The 21,612-nt window shown below is 33.6% G+C and overlaps 1 protein-coding gene across 4 annotated transcripts in view; it reads right to left on the reverse strand.

Annotated features, from left to right (window-relative positions):
* The window catches only part of ATP11B (ATPase phospholipid transporting 11B (putative)), a 121,312-nt gene that overhangs the window by 14,290 nt on the left and 85,410 nt on the right, over positions 1-21,612 (reverse strand). For 3 of the 4 annotated variants that reach the window (XM_059391467.1, XM_059391468.1, XM_059391469.1), the window contains exons 22-29: positions 20,233-20,378; positions 18,819-18,878; positions 17,184-17,311; positions 15,986-16,124; positions 5,386-5,451; positions 4,654-4,757; positions 4,280-4,445; positions 1,715-1,800 (exon numbers count right to left, since the gene is read on the reverse strand). In XM_059391467.1, the coding sequence (XP_059247450.1) occupies positions 1,715-1,800; positions 4,280-4,445; positions 4,654-4,757; positions 5,386-5,451; positions 15,986-16,124; positions 17,184-17,311; positions 18,819-18,878; positions 20,233-20,378 (895 nt within the window). The remainder of the gene's footprint in view (positions 1-1,714; positions 1,801-4,279; positions 4,446-4,653; positions 4,758-5,385; positions 5,452-15,985; positions 16,125-17,183; positions 17,312-18,818; positions 18,879-20,232; positions 20,379-21,612) is intronic. The other variant, XM_059391466.1, reaches the window with a different exon arrangement.

The following is a 21,612-nucleotide window of genomic DNA, read 5'->3' on the forward strand; positions in this document are numbered from 1 at the left end:
CACAGTATGTAAAATGATTACCTGATAGGTGAAGAACCTGGAGGCTCAGAGAGGTGAAATGATTTGGTTAGGACACATAAGCCGCAGACCAAGGGTATCACTAACACCCAGGCCTGCTCTCTCCCCACCAGGGCTCTTCTCTTCCTGCTATACTACCTGATTGGAGGATGGCTTGCAGGAAAGGCAACCTGACCAGTATATGTGGTTCTCATTGTGCTTTTTCACAGATGAATGTTAAGCTTACTACGTTAGCACATTGTTACAGAAACTGGGATCTCTCTAATTTATGATATTTTTACCTCATTTTTTAAAGTCTGTTATTGCTCAAAAAAACAAAAACAAAACAAAAACAAAAAAAAACCCTCAAACAAAGAAACAACCTATATGGCTTGATTTAAGCCAATACGATATATGAAAATATGATTTCATAAAAACAGTGAGATTATTCACAATGCAAAATTATCTTCACTTGACCAAAGAGTTTGCCAGGTGTTTTTGTAAAATAACAAGCTCTCCTATTATCTTAGAGTTAAATAATTAGATGTTCAAAGGCACATATGGATGAATTGTGTTACATGTATTTGACTCAACCAAAGGTGAAGACAAATCCTCAATTTGTTTTGATTTCAGTTCTTGTTTTAAACATAAAATTTAGTTGACTACCACATAAACACTCATTTTTATATTCATATGTTACACCTTTGTAATTCAAAGTAGAATATTTCAAAATTGTAGAAGATATTAAGAATAAAATAAAAAAGTGTGATAGAACTTTGGAACAGCTCAAAATTGTGAACTCACAGAGTTCTGTAAGACATTATTTAAGCAATGTTCCATCAAAGCCATTTGCTTGATCAAATGAACACAGATAGAAACCTTTAGAAAAAAAAATTTTTTTAAATGTAATTAAGAATACACAAAATACTGACAGGGCAAGAAAAAGAAGAGTGCCAAAAGTTAAAAAAATTTTTTTTTAGTTATATTATTTTTCCTCTTCAAATCATACTGGAGTTAAAGTTAATGAATAGTTCTGGTATCTTAATATCAAATGTTTCAGGATTTAAGCTTTCATTCTCTTCTATCAAAAGACATCTCTATACTTTTATTTTTGTGGAAACAGACAGAATAGATCTGTCTGTGGAAATAAAGATATATGTTTAAGAGATACAAAATATATTGTGCAATTTATAGATGCACTAAACAGTAGCAAGGATATGAATGCTTCAGCAGCCATTACAGTGTACAAAGACAAATACATATATGTACTTACAGCAAAGATAAGGCAAGATAAAAAAAAAAATGGGCAACTCTCACTTCCAAGTAACAGTAACTGAAACTTAAAACTTAAAACTTTATGATGAATTTCTGTAGCTTAAGTTACTCAACATGCAGGAGCATCCTTAGTTATGAAAATAACATGACAAGCAGAAGCATTAGAATTGTACTATAAAAGATAGTTAAGGTGTAAAACATATAATAAGGTACAGATCTCTGTCCTGTTATGCTGAATTTTCATCTGAATTTTCTTCTCAGAGAAGAAATGGATATATATTTTAAATTTTAATATACATATTAATAAAGGTCAAATTAAAGACAGAGCTGTGCTAACAAAAATGCCCCACTCTTAATTCATGCCTCTGCCCATCTTTAAATATTGTTTCATTGACCTTTAGCATGCAGAAGAGTTAACAAGGTTCTACTTCTCCTACTCTACCTAAGTTTGCTCAGCTGATTCCTTGCCCTCGACAATGGCTGCAGTGCGATGAATTCGTCACTTAAAGCAACTGTGTTGGAGTACATCTATAAGTGGACAGAAAAGGGATGGTACATACAACAAGTCAGTGAGCTGTATTCATCACCTAAGAGACAGACACAGGACAAACTTTGTAAAGACATCTGTTCCTCCAAGAATAGAAAATATCATACATGGTACACATACATGACTGACATTTGTAGGGCTGTTGGCTTTCTTATCAAAATAATTTATTCTTTACTCTTAATACCACATGATTATTCTGGAGGAAAACAGCTCAAAATAAATGCAGACAACTCTTTTTTTGATGTTTTTTCTTGCTACTTTTGGTAAACAATGAAGTAGCCGATCATTTAAAATCAGTGGTAATACTATAATTCTGAAATAATAAATATTACTGCATGTAGCAAAGGAATGATGTCACACATAGGATATGAACGGACCATATACTGTTTCAGCGAAAAAGAAAAAAACCTCTAAAAACCCTTTTAACAGTCTAGAAGATCTCTGAGTGGAAGAAGAGATTTCCTCCTTGGATTAGACCACAATAGAACATCTATCTGGGTCAAGTTATTTTTAAAAGTGAGTTTAGTGGGACAAAATGGAGATTAGCTTTCACACCCAGAAAAAATGATTAGGTTACCACACATTTCATTTTCAAACACTTTTAATCTCCAGTAAAAGAAACAAAATATATATAAAGTATTTTTAACTTTTTCTTGTCTAAGGGTCCACTTCAAGGTAACAAATATTTCCTATGTAATCCTTTAAAAAGAAGCTATAGAAAAGGTAGCAAGAACTAATATCACTTTCTTTTATCATTAAGAAAGCTCTATAAATACATCTAAGTTTGCAAGTGCTCTAATGTAGATGTCTAAAGATAAATGTAAATAAACTTGATTATTTACTTTTATAAAGAATGAAGTTTTAAAAGTGATGTTGTTAATATATTTTGGTGAAATATAACTTTATATAGTCCAAGAAGGGGAGACAAATGTGTTATTCCTAAAGATTTAGAAAAAGTATAAAAGACAATATATTAAAAATAGTACTCTCTTACTCTAAACATTTGCCTGAAGATTAGAAAAAATATAGGCAAAACTATCTGATATATATTTAAGCAATATATGGCAAAGTAGAAAAGTTAGTAGCATATTTATATAAATATATGCATAGGCAGAGTAATCAGTTATGCAAATTTATCCAGCCCCAGTTGGAGATCAGTATCATAGAGCAATATCCTTACTGTCCTTACAGTTATGATGCGTCTACTGAGGACTCACTTCGTACAGGCCCAGGGTTGGGTGCTTATATTATCTCAGCAATTACATGGGGTAGGAATTACTATTCTGATTTTGCAGAAGAGGAAACTGAGGCTAAGGGATGTGACTTGATTAGGGACATATATATTACAAATGGTAAAACTGTATTTGAATTAAGTTTTTCAGGATTCAAGAGGCCTATGCTGTTTCAATGGTGTTAAAATATATATTGGCTAGTACTGAGTTACCAAGTCAAATAAATGCTAAAGCAATGCTGACATGATCAAGTGAAATCAAAGCTAATACCTTGTTTAGGAAGCCTAACTCAGATCTAACTAAATACTTAGGGAACAGTTATTCTATTTTTGAATATACAACTAAATTTTCAAAATTTAAATAAAATTTGCTTGGCATATAGCAAACATGCAGAAAAAAAAATCTCAACGTTGTAGAAGTCAAAAAATCTCAACCATGTACAAGTCAAATACATGAAATGCCACATTCAACTAATAGTTACAATTTCTTGAGCATCTACTTTGTTACTGAACTTTATTTCATTTAATCCTCATTACAAAGGTAATAAAATAGATATTTCTATCATAATTTTACTACTCATGAGGAAACTGAGACCTAAAGTTACAGAGCTACTAAGTGGTAGAGCTAGGTTTTGAACTGAGAATTATGAGGCCCTAAAGTCTATGTCTTACATACTATGTGATATACTGTTAATATTTGCTGTAGCTTAATATTTATTGATAAATGTTTAGTAAGAAAATATATTTTACAAAAATCCATTCTGTAAAAATTGTTTAGGTTAAAGAACTTATTTCATACTCTTGTTTAAAACAATGTACCCTGAAAAAATATTACTAGAATTCTAATGTTTCTAAAGACATGGCTATATATCCCAATTATATACCTCTGATAGAACACTGTGGTAATGTTACTTAAAACATATTTACTATTGTTATCTGGATATAACTTGGTAGTCTTTTGCTTTTTTTTACTTGATAGTCTTATATTTAAAAATCTGGAGTTCTATTAATAACAATTAATTTGTCAGGACTCAAAATTAATAGAAATAAGAAACAACTTAAAAATATCATATTTAACAATATTTGTTTTGCAAAATACTTGATAGAGGAATGGATAATTTCCTATTTTGTGATATAAGCAGATTTTAATGACAGCCTTTCATTGTTACAGAACAGTTGTTACAGAACAATTCTAATTTAAAAAGGTACTACATATAAAGAATGGTTACCTGTGCCTTTTCAGTATTTGTAGGATGGAGCTGTCGGTCAAATACTTTCTTCACAATATCAAGAAATAGACACGTAACAACCATGAGTATTATGGCAAACCAAGCAGAACCACTTGATAGGAGTTGAATAAATACAAAGTACATATTCTGGGAGCCCAAAAATGGCCTGCAAAGAAAAGAGGTAGAATATAGTCGATATTCAGAATTTGTTAATTTTTCTTCTTCCTATCAGTAAGATCAACTGAAGAAAGTAAATTTATTATCAATGAGATCCATCTCATCAAAATTATTCTGAGCAGAATTTGTTCATAATATAATCTATCACAATAAACAGAACTGAATCAATATAATTAAACTATAAAATAGTCACTCACCAGAGAATCCCTCCATAAAACAAAGAGAATATAAAATAGAATATAATAGATCCCCAGGTAACAAGATGGTTGATCCAGGTCCAAAAATGAGTTTCCAAAGCCATCTAAAAAAAATTTTTTTTATATCCTTAATACAAGATAATAAATTAAATTAAACCTCTCAGGTAAAATTCAAGATACAAGATAATAAATTAAATACAAGATAATAAATTAAATACAAAATACAAGATAATAAATTAAATTAAACCTCTCAGGTAAAATTCGAGAATAAAATGTAGTAATTTTAAGTGCCTAACCTTTCTATGGCAAAATCCCTCAGCAGGTAAATACTAATGAAAGGTTCCAGTATGGAATCGAACAATTTCAAGTTTATAATGTTTTTCTTCTATGAGGAAACAGCACTGAAATTTTCATGAGTACTTTATACTCTACTCCGTGGCCTAAAACAATCCATGTTGTCTATATACAAAGAAGTAAAATTTCAGAGATGAATATTGTGGGGTTAACCTTTACTTGACCATAAAAATCAGCTAAGGCTTTCCAAAATAATGAACTTGAAGTTTTTTTTTTTTACAAAAATTAAAATTAATTATTAAAATAGCAATCAGTGAAATTATTCATGACTAAAAAGGGAAAAGTAAAAAGGGAAAACTATCTACCTACAATTAAAGAAACAAACTACGTGTTACACAGATGCAAAATGTGTTCATGTTTCTAATTTCTGCACCATACCTTTACTGTGACTGTAATAACCATGACTGTGAAAACCAAGGTGCCAAATGTCCAGTTTCCAAACATCTAAACAGAAAAAAAAAACAACAACAAACCAAACCCATTACTGCATTATGTTAACATGACGCTAAATCAGATGTAAGGCAAAAAGTACTAAAAATCACTTGCATTATTTAAGCCAGTTACATTTGAAATCTGTGACAATAGTAAAGTTAAAGCAATATGAAAAAACACCATATAGCATTATTATGTTTATTATTATCATGTAAAATGATCCTTTGGATAACATTATCAGATTGGAAACCCAAAGATGGCTTTAAGCCTATATGACACAGAATGCTTTTAGTTAGAATGATATAGTTAGTGACTGCTTTATCCTGTCACACAATAAAAATGATAACTCTTCAATCATAATTATTTTCTGAAACCATTCCAACCAGATGTTATGACAGATTACTTGACACTGTATTTATGGACACAGTGTAGGCAAAGCAGGAGAAAAGAAATTTACATACAAAACCAACACTTGAAAGGAAAGATAACAGCCAATGGATTGCATATTTCTCAAAGAATTTTATGTAAAAATGCAGTTAATGCCAGGCAAAGTAGTCTTCTGGGATTTATAGCCAAAACTTACTAAGGTTTATCACAAATGCTGAATCCCCAAATAGTCAGGATTTGATTTCCACAAATAAAGTTTAAATATTTTAATTAAATGTACAAAGTAGTCGGTTTTTACCACTGGTTTAGAAAATTATTTAAAAGGCTCTGTTTCTTTTTATTACTGACGCCTAACAATTAGCATTTACTTGAAAAATTATTTAACCTCTCTGTATCTGACTTTCTCACTTGTAAAATGGGGGAAGAACTTTACAGGTTTCTATAAGAATTAGGATATGTAAACATGACAGGGTACCTGGTATATATAATAAGCAATCAATAAATAATAGTTACTATCATCAACAATGAAACATCAATTAATAAGCTTTCATTTGAGTGTATATAGGAGTTTATTTTCAAGAGCAAAGGAATGGAAAAGTCATATTGAACCCCTCATTTTCCTGCTTTTATCATTTCTAGAAATAGATATTTGATGCAGCCAAGGAACCTGTGCCTGGAAATGGTAACATCTACACGTGCCCATCCCTCAGTTTTCTGGTTTTACTGGGTCCAGATTTAGGGCTACTGGTATCTTCCTTAGAAAGAGGGGATTTAGGACTCCCTCTTGAATTCAAGGCCTCAGAGAGGGCTATACAAACACATTCACATGGTCTTTTTGTTGTTTTATAAAATAAGCAGAAGTAATATATCTCAAACCAAACAGTTAAGACTCCTGTCTCTTTCCATACTGACTTCCACTTGAGCCAGTTGGTGATGAAGTGAATGCCAGAGGGCATTTTGAGATCAGGCTACAGAGAAGTTGAGTAGGGCTCATTACACTAGCTTTGATTAAGTGTGATGGAACTATCTACGTCACTCAGTCATGTTCATGTATACTTACATTTGTATTTATAGTTCTATTTTTTTCCCTTAAAGAGGGCGTGGCAAAATTTGTCATGTTTAGCCTTTCCTAAACCTGGATCTACCTCTGTTCAGAAAAGAAAGATGCTCAAAACCCTTTCTATTACAATCTGCTTGTTTTCTAGATTACTTCTTCCAGCTGAATTTGTTACCTAATTATTTAATAAAGCCAAATCTGTATTCCAAATTAAAAAGGGTGATTCATTATTTATTTGTATGCTCCACAAATAGTAACTGCACACCTTTTACATACCGAGTACCATTCCAGGCCTTGGGAATAAAGCAGTGCTAAGAAAAGGTGCCTGACCTCATGAAGATTACACATCTAGATGTATATTATAATATATAATATATACACCTAGAAATATACTTTTAGGTAGAGATTAGTGCTCTGAAGAAAAATAAATGTAGGAGAGGTGGGAGTCAAGAAGTGATGGAAGGTGAGGGAGATAAGATTTTACTGGAGTGGGCAGAAAGGTCTACTCAACCCAGTAATATTTCAGCAGACCTAAGTGAGTAAGGGAGTCGGTCACTTGCTCACATGAGAGAAAAGCACCCAGGTAGAAGAACAGCAAGTTTAGAGGTCCTAAGTCAGAAACAAATTGATCTAGTCAAGGAACAATGTAACTAGTACAGCTAGAGTAGAGTGAATAAAAGGAACAGTGGTAGAAAATACAGTCCAATAGGCAGATGGAGTCAGGATGGAACTGTAATTAGCCACTGAATGATTTTGTGCAGGGCATTACATATGCAATCCAATTTTCATTTTTCATAGAGCACCTGGGCTGCTGTGTAGAGAAAAGGTAGTAGAAAAGGGAATAATAAAAGCAGGAGCAGGTAGAGGCAGTTAATATAGTCTAGGAAAGAGATGGTGAGATCTGGACTGTGTGGAGAGAAGTGGAAACATTCAAGATATATGTGACTACTAGAACCAATATGATTGCATATCACTTGTGAGAGACGGGAAATAAAAAATGATTCCTGGACTTGCCTGAGCAGCTGGGTAAAAAGTGGTTATTTTTGTTAATACAGGAAAAGTGGAAGGGAAATGGGTTTGCAGAAGATATAAAATTCTGTTTAGCTGTGTAAAACCTGAGATTCCTATGTGATTTGTTAATTGGAGAAGGTAGTTTATTTGAATCTGAGGACAGACTGGTAGGAGTTCTCAGCATACAAGCAGTATTTAAATGATGGGAAAAACAGTTTCACCCTATGTATGAATAAAGAAGAAAAAAATGTCTTAGCACTGAGCCCTGAGCCGCTGTTCCATTTAGGACAGTGGTTCTCCAGTGGGGTGTGATTTCCTCCTCCCAAGGAACATTTGGCTGGGTCTGGAGACATTTTTGATTGTCATAACTGGGGAGGGCAGGTGTGTACACTACTGGTATCTAGTGGGTAGAGGTTAAGCATGCTGCTTAACATCCTACAATTCATAGGATGAATCCCAACAATAAAAAATTATTTGGCTCAAAATATCATTAGTACAGAGGGTGGGAAATTCTGATTCTGGGGGCAAAGGAATAGTCAGTAAGAAAGCTGAAGTAGCTGACAGAGCTGAGAGAAGATAACGTGGCCGGTAGGAAGGCTTTGTAAGTTGAACCCAGTGGTTGAGTTCATAAGGGTTGAGACATGCTCTTAGATTTAACAATGTGGGGGTGGCTGGTGACCATAGAGAACATGGTTTTGATTGAGTACTGAGAGTGAAAGCCCTAAAGGATTATGTTCAAGGGAGAAGAGAAGGCAGGAAGTAGAAATAACAAAAAATGATAACTTCTTCAAATTTTGCTCTAAATACACACACACACACACACACACGCATAACACGCACACACACAGCCAAAGCAGCAGCAAAGCAAAGTTAGGTCAAGGAACTGGGGTTTTTATTAGAAGATGAGAGATACAGAAACATGTCTGTATGTGACTGGTTGGCTCTAAAAGAGAACAACAGATAATGATGAAGGAAAGAGAAAAGAAAACTGCAGAAGTCAAGTCCTAGGTTAGGCAAGAAGGAGTTTAAGAATAAACAAAAGATGAAAACTTTTCTGTATTAGGTTCAACTTAACTATACAGTGACCTATAAGTGATTACCTTCTTTATAGTTAATCAGTTTTCAGTTCTCCGCCAGTACAAACTCTCCTTAGTATAGATTTTAAACATTTGAGCAATTGCTGGATGATACCATTAGAAGCAATGTTTATTTTTCTGTTCTCTTCTAATGCATACTACATTTCATTTTCTATCAGTTGTCTGGGATATTACTGTTCTTTAAAAATCTATCTCATGAATAAATTAACATTCAGGGAAATTCCATAATGAACCAGATAATCAAAGTCATATTAATCATATAACCTTTCATTCAAAGAAATCTGTACTTACTTATAGGAATTGCATTGCATATGTGTTCTTTGAATGACCTGACTGGTAATAACAGTGGTTAAATCATTTACATTAAATAAAAGATACTGTATTCTCTGGAGAATACAGATATAAAATGGTAGATTTCTAGTCTTAAAACAGCGCTCTTGGGCGCCTTGAGTGGCTCAGTAGGTTAAAGCCTCTGCCTTCGGCTCAGGTCATGGTCTCAGGGTCCTGGGATGGAGTCCCGAATAGGGCTCTCTGCTCAGCAGGGAGCCTGCTTCCTCCTCTCTCTCTGCCTGCCTCTTTGCCTACTTGTGATCTTTCTTTATCAAATAAATAAATAAAATCTTAAAAAAATAAAAAAAAAAACCCCAGAGCTCTTAACATTTGATGGTTAGGTTTCAACGGCTGATGACATGTATAGCATGAAAAAGAAATTAATTAGGGACGGAAATAAGGGGAAACTCATTATAATTTTAAGAAAAAAAAGTATAAAAAGCTTATCCTTCTCTTTCTCTCAAAATTACAACCTGAAATTTCATCTGCTCATTCTACCTTGTTTTGCTAGTTAATCTGGCAAATGGTCTAGACCTACAAGGTTTGATGAAGGGGTGAATTACTTTTTCTTCCTTAACCCTTTCTCTCTCATTAAATAATTAATGTGGTGGAATACTATACAATATATATTTTAGAAGGGTACTAAGGCTCTGATAATTCCAACATCTCCACTGGAGAAGTCTAACTGGCATTAAAATATTCTAATAGCTTTTCCCCCTTTCTCCCAACCCTTATTTTTGGTATTTTAGTTATTTTAGCTTTGGGGTATAATTGGATATAACTCCAAAAAGAGCAAAAATCATTTATGGTAGACATTTTCCTTTGAGTTCCTGTAGACTTCAGTAGAACAAAAACAAAAAAAGCAAATTTTAAAAAACTCCTTATTTGGGCCAAATATCATTTTAAATAGTAGTTACCTAATTTGCAATTTTCACATCTGACTACTGAGATGAGTGGAGTAGATATTAGAATTTGAGTTCCTGAGGTAATAGGAACTATTTTTCTTTAGTCTTTCTCCTGTGAAGCCTTTGGCTGAAACTACCAGAGAAGTAGAATGTCACGTAGGGTGGGGGTGGGAACTCAGCTACCTCTGAAATTTTTCTGATATTTTTCTCTCCACATCACAGTTTTCCACTTTCACCATGCCTACAATTCCCTCCTTCCTGTTTCCTTCATTGTAGTGTTTTAGTCTTTTTGATATGCTTTTACACAAGCCAGAATGCCTTGCCTTTCCATCCTATAGAAGTCTGCTTTAACTGGAGGTGATCTCTGACTCTGAATTGTTCCTCCACCTTCTTTCCTACCTATAATCTTAAGTAGCATCTTCCCCATCTGTAAAAATTTTAAATAGCTTTTTCCCTGAGAAAGTTACCTTGCTGAGATCCCAGAAAGACAATATAAGGTATTTCCAAAAATACTCTAAACAGCAACATTATCAAAGCAAGTGTGTCCCAAGATGAGATGACTTACTCTGCAGAGATCAACAGAGGAAGACATTAATTATTCTTTCAAAAAAAAAAAATAAGCCACAGTCTTTAGGTACCTCTTAATCTACTTAAATAAACATTTTTCATTGGTGTTTACCTCCCAATTAATTAGTTTGAAAAAAGTGACTTCATAGGTAGTCAAATTCATGGAAACAGAAAGTAGAATGGTGATTTCCAGGTGCTGGGAAGAGCCGGAGTTGGGTGGTTGTTTATAGAGTTTCAGCTTTTCAAGATGAAAAAATTCTGAAGATCTGTTGCACAACAATATGAATATACTTCACACTACAGAACTGTCCTCTTAAAAATGTTAAGATAGTTAAAAAAAAAAAAGGATCAGATTCTTCTACAAAGCAGGAGAGAATATCCAATGGAAAAAAGACTGTCTTTTCAACAAATGGTGTTGGGAAAACTTGGACAGCAACATGCAACATAAACTGGAGCACTTCCTTATACCACACACAAACATAAATTCAGAATGGGTGAAAGACCTAAATATGAGACCTGAAACCATAAAAATCCCAGAAGAGAACATAGGCAGTAACTTCTTTGACATTAGCCTTAACAGCTTTTTTCTATATATGTCTCCTGACACAAGGGAAACAAAAGCAAAAATAAACTGTGGGGATTGCATCAAAATAAAAAGCTTTTGCACAGTGAGGGAAACAATCAGCAAAACTAAAAGGCAGTCTACAGAATGGGAGAAGATACTTGCAAATGATAGAGCCAATAAAAGGTTAGCATTCAATATATATAAAGAACTTATAAAACTCAACACCTAAAACACAAATAAGCCAGTTAAAAATGGGCGGAAGACATGGACAGATATTTCTCCAAAGAAGACATCCAAAGGGCCAAGAAGACACATGAAAAGATGCTCATCATCACTTACCATAAGGGAAATACAAATCAAAGCTATAATGAGGTATCACCTCACAACTGTCAGAATGGCTAAAATCAATAACACAAGAAACAAAAGGTGTTGGTGAGCACGTGGAGAAAAAAAACCCTTGTGCACTGTTGGTGGGAATGCCAATTGGAGTAGCCACTGTGGAAAACAGTATGGAGGTTCTTCAAAAAGTTAAAAATAGAGATACCCTATGATTCAGCAGTTTACATTACTGGGTATTTACAAAGAATACAAAAAACTAATTCAAAGAAATGCATGCAACGCTATGTTTAAAGCGGCATTATTTACAATAGCCAAATTATGGAAGCAGCCTAAGTGTCCACTGATTGATGAATGGGTAAAAAGGAGATACATATATACAATGAACTACTGTTCAGTCATAAAAACAGAATGAAATCTTCCCATTTGCAATAACATGGATGAAACTAGAGAGTATAATGTAAAAGGCGAAAGATTTATGCGATCTGAAGAGAAACCAGAGTATAGAGAGAGTATAATGTTAAGTGAAGTAAGTTGGTCAGAGTAAGATAAATACCATACGATTTCACTCATTTGGAATTTAAGAAAACAAAACAAACCAGTGAAGTGGACAAAAAAGACAAAACAAGAAACTTAATTATAGAGAACAATCAGAACAACCAGAGATGGTTACCAGAGAGGAGATGGGTGGGGGGATGAGTGAAACTGGTGATGGGGATTAAGGACTGCACTTGTTATGATGAGCACTGGGTTTCATATGGAATTGTTGAATCACTATATCGTACACCTGAAACTAATATAACACTAACTAATAACTAACTTGAAGTAAAAATGTTTTAAAAAGCATCAAATTATATGTGTATATAATACACACACACATATATATTTATTAGAGCACACACGTACACATGAGAATGCGTGAGTGGGGAAGGGGAATTAAGGGGAAAGGGGAGAGGGACAGAATCTTAAGCAGATTCCATGCCCAGCATGAAGCTGGATGCCAGACTCAATCTCAAGACCCTGAGACCCTGAGCTGAAATCAAGAGTTGGACATTTAACCAACTGAACCACTCAGATGCCCTTCAAATGATATATTTTTAGTGTGTTTACTATATATCAAATACAACTAAATCAAGCTGTTTTTATTTTTAATTTATTTTTAAAAAAGATGTTATATATTTATTTGTCAGAGAAAGAAAGAGAGAGAAGGAGCACAAATGGGGGTGGGGGACAGGCAGAGGGAAAAGCTGGCTCTCTGCTGAGCAAGGAGCCCAATGTGGGAGTCAGTCTCAGGACCCTGGGATCATGACCTGAGCCAAAAGCAGATGCTTAACCGACTGAGCCACTCAGGCGTTCCTCAATGAAGCTGTTTTTAAAAAAAAAATGTTTTCATGGAAGTCAGTATTTCTATTATTTTTGGAGAACTTAAAATTTTTTAATTAATTTTTTTTATAGTCCTAAGTAATCCCTACATCCAATGTGGGGCTTAAATTTATGACCCTGAGATTGAGAGTCACATGTTCTACTGACTGGGCCAGCCAAGGGCTCCTGGAAGACTTAAAAATTTTTAAAGTTATATCAAGATCTGACTGACTCATTTCACTTAGCATTATGATTTCACTCATGTGTGCAATTTAAGAAACAAAACAAACAAGCAAAGGGGAAAAAAGAGACAGGGAGACAAAGTAAGAAACAGACTCTTAATTATATAGAGAGAAAACTGATGGCTTACTGTAAGGGAGAGGGGTGGGAGGATGGGTTAAATAGATGATGGGGATTAAGAAGTGCACTTGTGGTAATGAGCCCTGGGTGAAACATGAAGTGCTAAATCACTATACTGTATACTAGAAACTAATATAACACTGTATGTTAACTAACTGGAATCAAAATAAAAACTTAAAATAAAACCAAATTTTTGTCAAAAACAAAGTAACATCAAGATTTTTTTTTTTTTTAAGATTTTACTTATTTATTAGAGAGCTAGAGAGCACAAGTAGGCAGAGCAGCAGGCAGAGACAGAGGGAGAAGCAGGCTCTCCACTGAGCAGGGACCCTGATCTGGGGATCGATCCCAGGACTCTGGGATCATGACCTGAGCCAAAGACAGCTGCTTAACCCACTGAGCCACCCAGGTGGCCCAACATCAAGATTTCTAACAAATATTTTATAGAAGGTTTACCTTTTGTCAAAATTATTTAAATTTTTTAAAAAATGGTGATCCTGTTGGATTACAGAAATAACTCAAACTTTTATGTTAAGCTCATTTTTAGCTTTGAAAATGAGAAGATAACCCACATAATATACCCACCATATAACTAATCTGTGACTTTTGCCCAAATATTTGTGATAAGATGAAACTGCTGTATTTTAAGAGAAAATGGAAGAACCACCTTAATTTCCCATGAACTGTCCTACTCTCCCTGGACTCCAAACTATTTTAACTCTTCCCTGCTCCTCTCTCAGGATCACTTATTTGCATCAACTTCATATTGACCTTGAGCCACTTCTCTCCCAGGACTTCTCCCTAATAATGTTTTCTACTTCAGGTTTACAACTGTTTGTTGGGCATAAAGAATAATTACTGGAAAATGAAAGCATTCAAACACATCCAGTGCTGAACAATGAGACATGGGCTAGATGTCTAAAGAGATTTCAGACCAGGAAGATGTAAGAGGGTGCAAAGGACAAAGCTCTGTGGACTCAACCCTGAAGAACTGACAGTCAGTCATAAGACAGACTTTGGGAATTTCCTCTAGAGGAAATGTAACAATGGTTTGGAAGGAGAAACGAGCACTGCATGTTCTCAGAGAGCCAGCAAGGACAGTTTAACCTACACATTTAAAGAGGAGAGACTCTGGGAGAAGTAGATCAGAAGGGATTGGGAAGGATGGGGTCTTCGAAATAATGACTGGATGGTAAAAATAACAACTAACACTGCCAAGACTTATTGAGTACTTCTATATGCTAGTCACTGTGCCTAATGCTCTACATATATCATTTCATCCTCAAAGGAAACCTATAAGGTAAGGATTATATTCCTATAAGTTTGTGGGTGAGGAAACTGAGTCTTAGAGGGTTAACTAACTCATATCAAATCACTCAAATAACTTCCGGTGTCAGGATGTGGCTCCAAGGCACCTGATCCCAATGTAGGCTTCTTTTCCACTGTACCTAGTATTGGTGGCCAGGACTAGGAGATTAATTTCTAGTGGTATATATTAATTTCTAGTGGTATGTATCTGAGTGCTAGAATGGGTAGGCTAAAAGGGAAAAGAAGTTAATGATTTACAACTTGAGTTTACAAAAAAAAAAGGAAACCGATAATTAATACACGGTAAAGAGAAAAAACTTTTGTACCAGAGGCCAAACAATTTACCTTCATAAAGATTTTACCTTTGTGGGAACCTGGGTGGCTTAGTCAGTTAAAATCTGACTCTTGATTTTGGTTCAGGTCATGATCTCAAGGTCTTGAGATCAAGCCCAGCAATGGGCTCTGCATTGGGCATGGTGCCTGCTTGATAGTCTCTCTCTGTCTCTCTGTCTCTCACCCTTGCCTAAAACCACCACTCCCTCACCCCACTCCCCGGCTCTGTACTGAAGAGTAAGGAGCACTTCCTAAGCATACAAAAAAAAAATTTTTTTTTCACAGAATTAAAAGCAAAAACTAAACATCAAGTCCTCATTTCTCATATGAAAAATATGGGTCATAATCTCTCTCCAACAGGATTATTGAGAGGATTAATGGAGATGAAGCATGTAAAGCACTTACCAAAATATTAAGCACTAAATAGACAGTAATTATTATTAAAACACTATCCTGAAATGAACAGCATTCAGAGGTATATCCCCTTGTGTGAAATAATTTTTTTTAAGATTTATTTGAGAGAGAGAGAGAAAGATTATGTGTGGGGGGAGGGGCAGAGGGAGAGAATCTTTAAGGAGACTCCCCACTGAGTACAGAGCTTGATGTACCGTGGGATCTCATGACCCTGAGACATGACATGAGCTGAAATCAAGAGTCAGATGCTTGCTTAACTGACTGAGCTACCCAGCTGTCCCTGAATTAATTTTTCAATATCAAAATTGTTTAGTAACTTGAGTTTCATATTAAGAATACATTGTGTTATATTTGTTTTAACTTTTATTTGAAATCTTTTTATAACGGCATTTGAATTTAATATCTACAATTTTATAATTTGAGTTGAATTTTACTTTTTTTAAAATGAAAGTTATGAAAAATCAAACTTAATCAGGCTATTAACAAATATTCTTTAAAAAATGATATATTTTACCTGGCCATTTCCAAGCAGAGATATATCTTTTCCTATTAAAAAATAGGATCCAAAAAAGAAAATAAAGGCATGACTGAAACCCAGGATGGTCCAATAAAGAAATGTTTTAATGCTTAGTTGACGGTTTTTACTAATGTCTCTGTATATTAAAAAAAAAAAAAAGAAAAGGAGCATATTAGTATTCATATTTATTATTACCTACTAAATGATTACTACAATTTGACAGTTAAAAAACAAGATGGATTTTTAATTTAACATTGCTTGAAAATATTAGCAGAAAGAATAAACCTGAATTTACAAATCACTATTTATAATAATATATGTGTAACAGCTTATAGTTCACCTAATGTATTCAAATACATTTTCTCATTTAAGAAAGGAACATAACATAGACAAAGTAATTCAGTTTAGTTGTGAAAAGTTGATCTATCTGTATTATATTCTGTTGTTAACATTCAGTCACTCTGCTAAGACTGTCTCTTTTTTTTTAGTGGAGTCATTTTACTTTTGTTCAACACTGAGGCTCCTAGTCCATTTCATATCCATCAACAGCTATTATGGGAAGAACAGCCTATCCTAATCTTAGGTCAAGCCCAGTCCTAGGTATCCTGGAAAATCAAGGTGAGTTACTGCCATTTCTGGATGACTGAATACCTTTATAAGAGTGGACATCAGGTTAATGAGGGAACCATAAGCTAGCTGGTCTTGAGGAATAGCTCCACAACTCTGTGATCACTTACTTGGTTCTGAAGAAAAAGGGATAACCCAGAAGATCTGGAATTGGAATTAATGTCTTCAACCCCACATTTTGCACTGATTATGATTCTTAATTTGTCAATGCTACAACATGAACTAATTTCTTAGAATTCTAGAGATAACCAATTACTGAATAACTGCTTTTGTGTACATAAAATGAAATACTACTGGTTTTAAACAGTAAATGTAAATTACACAATTGCCCAACACATTCCTAGTATGAAAGTGTTCATTCCTAAAAACACTGGTAAAGTTATTCAAATTTTTCTTTGATGTTCAACAATTACAAACCATAAACTACTTTCCTTAGTAAAGTATTAATCACCAAGACACTTCCTAATGTATTTGCTTATTTTTAAAGTGCTTTCAAAAATTGATTAACTATGTAATAATTATTTGCAATCAAAAGTGTTATGGACATATAATACTGGAAAATACTTACCGATAGAGGGTGGGCTTGCTCTGTAATACATGAGGATCTATATGCTGTTCCAATAGACTATATATCAGAATAGGTAGGGAAGTAAAACAAATATTGTATAAAGTCAGGTACACGCTGTCATATAGTGTCTAGAAAGAGAAATTGGTAGGAATTTTGAGATTCTAAACTATGTATTACTGTTATATATATAATCACAAATATGTATATTAAAAATAAACATGAGAATTATATAGCTTTTGCAATTTACACAAAAATCAATTTTAATAATTCTAATTTCTTATATAGACATAAACATATAATATTCAGATTTATATTCTTGTGGGAGTTGGAACATTCTGTTATGTCAAATGATCCATATTTATAAGTGACTTGCACCTACATTTCAAGATTCTTCACAATTTGGTCAGTGTGATGTAATTTTACACAATTCTCCTATGTGCATCCCAGGCTTTTTATTATTCCTTTGATATACTATACAAATAGTTTTGTTTTTATGGCTCTGTCTTACTATCTAAGTCCTACATTTCCTTTAAGGCATGATCTAAAGCCCAAGCAGGTATTTGGAATTGGAAGTTACAGGTTGTAAACAGAAGTAAAAACAGTGATTAAGGATAAAGACAACCCATGAAAAACCAAAGATAACTAAATCCTTATTTCTTTTTAAAAAACATTTTTATTTATTTGAGAAAGAGTGAGAGCATGAGCAGGGGGAAGGGCAGAGGGAGAGAAAGAAGCAGACTCCCTGCTGAGCAGGGAGCCCAACCCAGGGCTCAAAACCACGACCCTGGGATCATGACCTGAGCAGAAGGTAGATGCTTAACAGACTGTACCACCCAGGTGCCCCAAGCTCTTATTATTTCAATTAATTAGAATAATTGTCTTGATCAATTAGGGATGTATAGTGTGGTACATGAAAAGGATGCTCAGTTAGTCAAAAGCTGTAGGTCCTAGTATGGTATAGTTATTAGCTATATGATCTTGGGCAAGTTACTTAATTTCTGTGGATTTCCATTTTATTTTCTATAAAATAAGAGTAGATCAGGAATGGCAACTATGTGACATGTGTACAACCACAGACCCACATGTGCTTACTATAGCTTACTACTAACAAATTACAGGGTTTTTTCTCTGAGCTTATAGCTTTAGAAAACTTTTCAATGTAGCGTTCTTGGTCTGGTGGTCTCTATCAATTATTTAGAATTAGCTTCTGAGATAAAGCATATATATCATTCCTGGACTCAGCCATTAAGCTTTCTTCCCAAGCCAAAGAAATTCTGTCAAAAAATAAATAAGGTAATCTCCCTATTAGTTATCCTGACATTGCTTGATACAGTATACAGAAGTATTACACATAAGTTGAAAAAAGTTACCCAAATTCTTTCACAAGCTGTTTAGAGTTAGTATCTATTTTATAGAAAGCATCCAGAATTAAAATATACTTTGGTATTAACATTCACTTCAACTTGAAAATCAGAATAAATATTATCAATGTTATACTGATCAAAAACACTAATTAGGGAAGTTTTGTCTATTAGCAGGAATAGGAAAAACATAAAAAAATCCCTCCAACTATCAAAAACCGAATACACATACCTTATTCTAAAAAGGATAAATCAAAAGCTTCTCTTTACTTACTTGTTGAGAAAACAAACAGTAGAACTGATATAAAAATTGGGGTGTGATAAAGCACACATTCTGAAAAACAAGATTAAATGAAAATAATTAAAATAGTTGCGTCTAAAAGAGAAATGATTTCTAAAAATAGCTATTAAAAAGCCAGAAACACAATCCCAGTAGACATGTAAGTAGAGGATCTGTTCATAAGAACTTGTCCCATCATTTAAAAATGTCTAAAAGAATTCTAAGCAGTGCCACAAATGTCAGAATGAAAATACCTTTGACTTTTATTGCTAAGCAATGTCATAATTTTTTTTTAAAGATTTTATTTATTTATTTGACAGAGAGAAATCACAAGTAGATGGAGAGGGAGGCAGAGAGAGGGAAGCAGGCTCCCTGCCGAGCAGAGAGCCCGATGCGGGACTTGATCCCAGGACCCTGAGATTATGACCTGAGCCGAAGGCAGCGGCTTAACCCACTGAGCTACCCAGGCGCCCCAGCGATGTCATAATTTTGAATTTAAAACCTTCCAGCTATTATTCAATACTTTTCATATACAATACAATAAGTATAGTTTATTAAACTTTAGGCAGTAATAGCTTTTTATTTTATTTTAATAAAAAAATGTTTAAAACAATAAATGGAACTAGGGAAATATCTTTCCCTATCTTTCCATTTCAATATACTTACATCACAGCAAAAGCTAATAAGGTAGAGAAACACTGCCACCATCATTTATTAGCAATATGCAATCTACCTGTGTTTTTTCATTGGCTTGTAGCTATTATTTATAGAACATATGCAACACAGGATACTCTGGTGTACTAAATGCCTTGGTACCCAGCAGCTCCTAACATAGGCTCCACTGAAGTTCACCTTCTCCAAAGGGGTTAAGAGATAAAACAGTATTTCAACATAATTAGTTTTCTTATAATCCAATGTTTTTACTTTATGAATTTTAACCTCCTTTAATAAGTAGTTCATATAACTCGCTAGAGTACCAAAAGGTCACTCATGGCACACAAAAAAGGAAGAACCTCTGCTTTAAATCACTGTATTGGACTTAACTTAAAACTTATTACTAGTTCAGGACAAAAAAACATGGAAGAAATAAAATTAATTACATTCTAATTCACACAGGATGAAACATACCAATTTTAAGTGTGAATTTTGATGCTGACAAATGTATATACCCATGTAACAACCCCCATAATCAAATCAGAACTCTATCATCCAAAGTTCTCTTATATCCCTTTCCAGTTGGTGCTATCACCTGAACCCTTGGCCTCAGGCAACCACTGATTTGCTTTCTGTCAGTAAACATTAGATTTATAACAAAAATCTTGATCTATTCCATAAACTGTTATTTTTACTTATGAAAACAATTTTTAAAAGTTTGTAAAAGATTGTATAATATCTCCATGAAACTCACCTTATAAAAAAAATACTGTACAAGGGTAGCTATTCTAATATAATAAAAATGACCATGAACAAAAAGCAATTTGGAGAGGAATTTAAATCTAGCTATTGCATAGTCACTATTTCTGGCAGCTTGTCTTCCTTCTTTACCCATGATTCCTGCAATAAAGAAGACAAAATGGCAAGTTCACTGATAACTGTTAAGTGTGATTTTCATGATTCATCTGCAATATCTTAATTACCAATAGCAGCTGAACCTGAACTTAGGATCACTATATCCTAATATATAGCAGAGAGTAGATTCTCAAAAGGTTGTTCAACTTAAATAGGTAATTAATACAAGGCACGTAACATCAAGTTTCAAAGACTCAGCATATAATAAAATACAACAAAAAAATAAAATACAACTAATATAAAAATAATATTGAAAGTTCAGAATCTAATAAGAACATCGAGTTTTACATTAATAGACACGAAGTACTAGTTAATAGATTCCTAATGGAGAAAATGCTATATAATGAACTGAGGGTCTCAGAAGGGAAGGGTAACACGGTGATGGGTATTAAGGAGGGCATGTATTGTGATGTGCACTGGGTATTGTACCTAACTGATGAATCACTGAATACTACGTCAAAAACTAATGATGTACTAACAGTGGCTAACTGAAATAATTAATAAAAAAAACTTTAATCCAATGAACATATAAAAAATATCCAAATTGAATGATTCCAACCTAGCAAAAAGAAGCATGTTTAATGGTTTTAAAACTTTCACACACAAGTCAAACAAAATGTGCTCTTTATTTATTATTGGATTCAATAGGCATGAACTATTTCAATAAATATAACTGTAACAAACATTATATGGAGCAAAGACTTAACAAAAATTGTATATAAGGTATGCTAAAAATTCTTGCATAATTAATAGTGAGAAAAGCTATCACACTCGTAACTTTTTATCTTTCCACAATTGTACCTAAATAAAAAGTTACACATGAAGTAGCAACTCATCATATTAAATGTCTGTTTATTGTGACTATATTGCCCCTTCCTTGTTATTTTATCTAACTGAGGCTGGACAAAATATGCTTTTTAAAAGTGTACAGTATCACCTGAAGTCAGTACATAATTTTATCTGGTAAATATGACTACATTTTTAAGATTACAGTAATTCTTTAGGTTTCAAAAGAGTTATTATAAGCCAACTTTATTTTTTCAATCTGGAAACAGCTTTGAAAAATGATTTTTCAAAATTATAATTTATTTTCATCATAAAAGGATTAAAATTTTCCAAAATGTATAGGTAAAGATAAATACATTTATAACACCTAGAGAAGACTACTAGTTTTGGTCTATATCCTTTTAGAATTTTTCTTTCTGAATTTTTTGGGTGA

This window comes from Mustela nigripes, chromosome 2, assembly GCF_022355385.1.
Source record: "Mustela nigripes isolate SB6536 chromosome 2, MUSNIG.SB6536, whole genome shotgun sequence".
NCBI lineage: Eukaryota > Metazoa > Chordata > Mammalia > Carnivora > Mustelidae > Mustela > Mustela nigripes.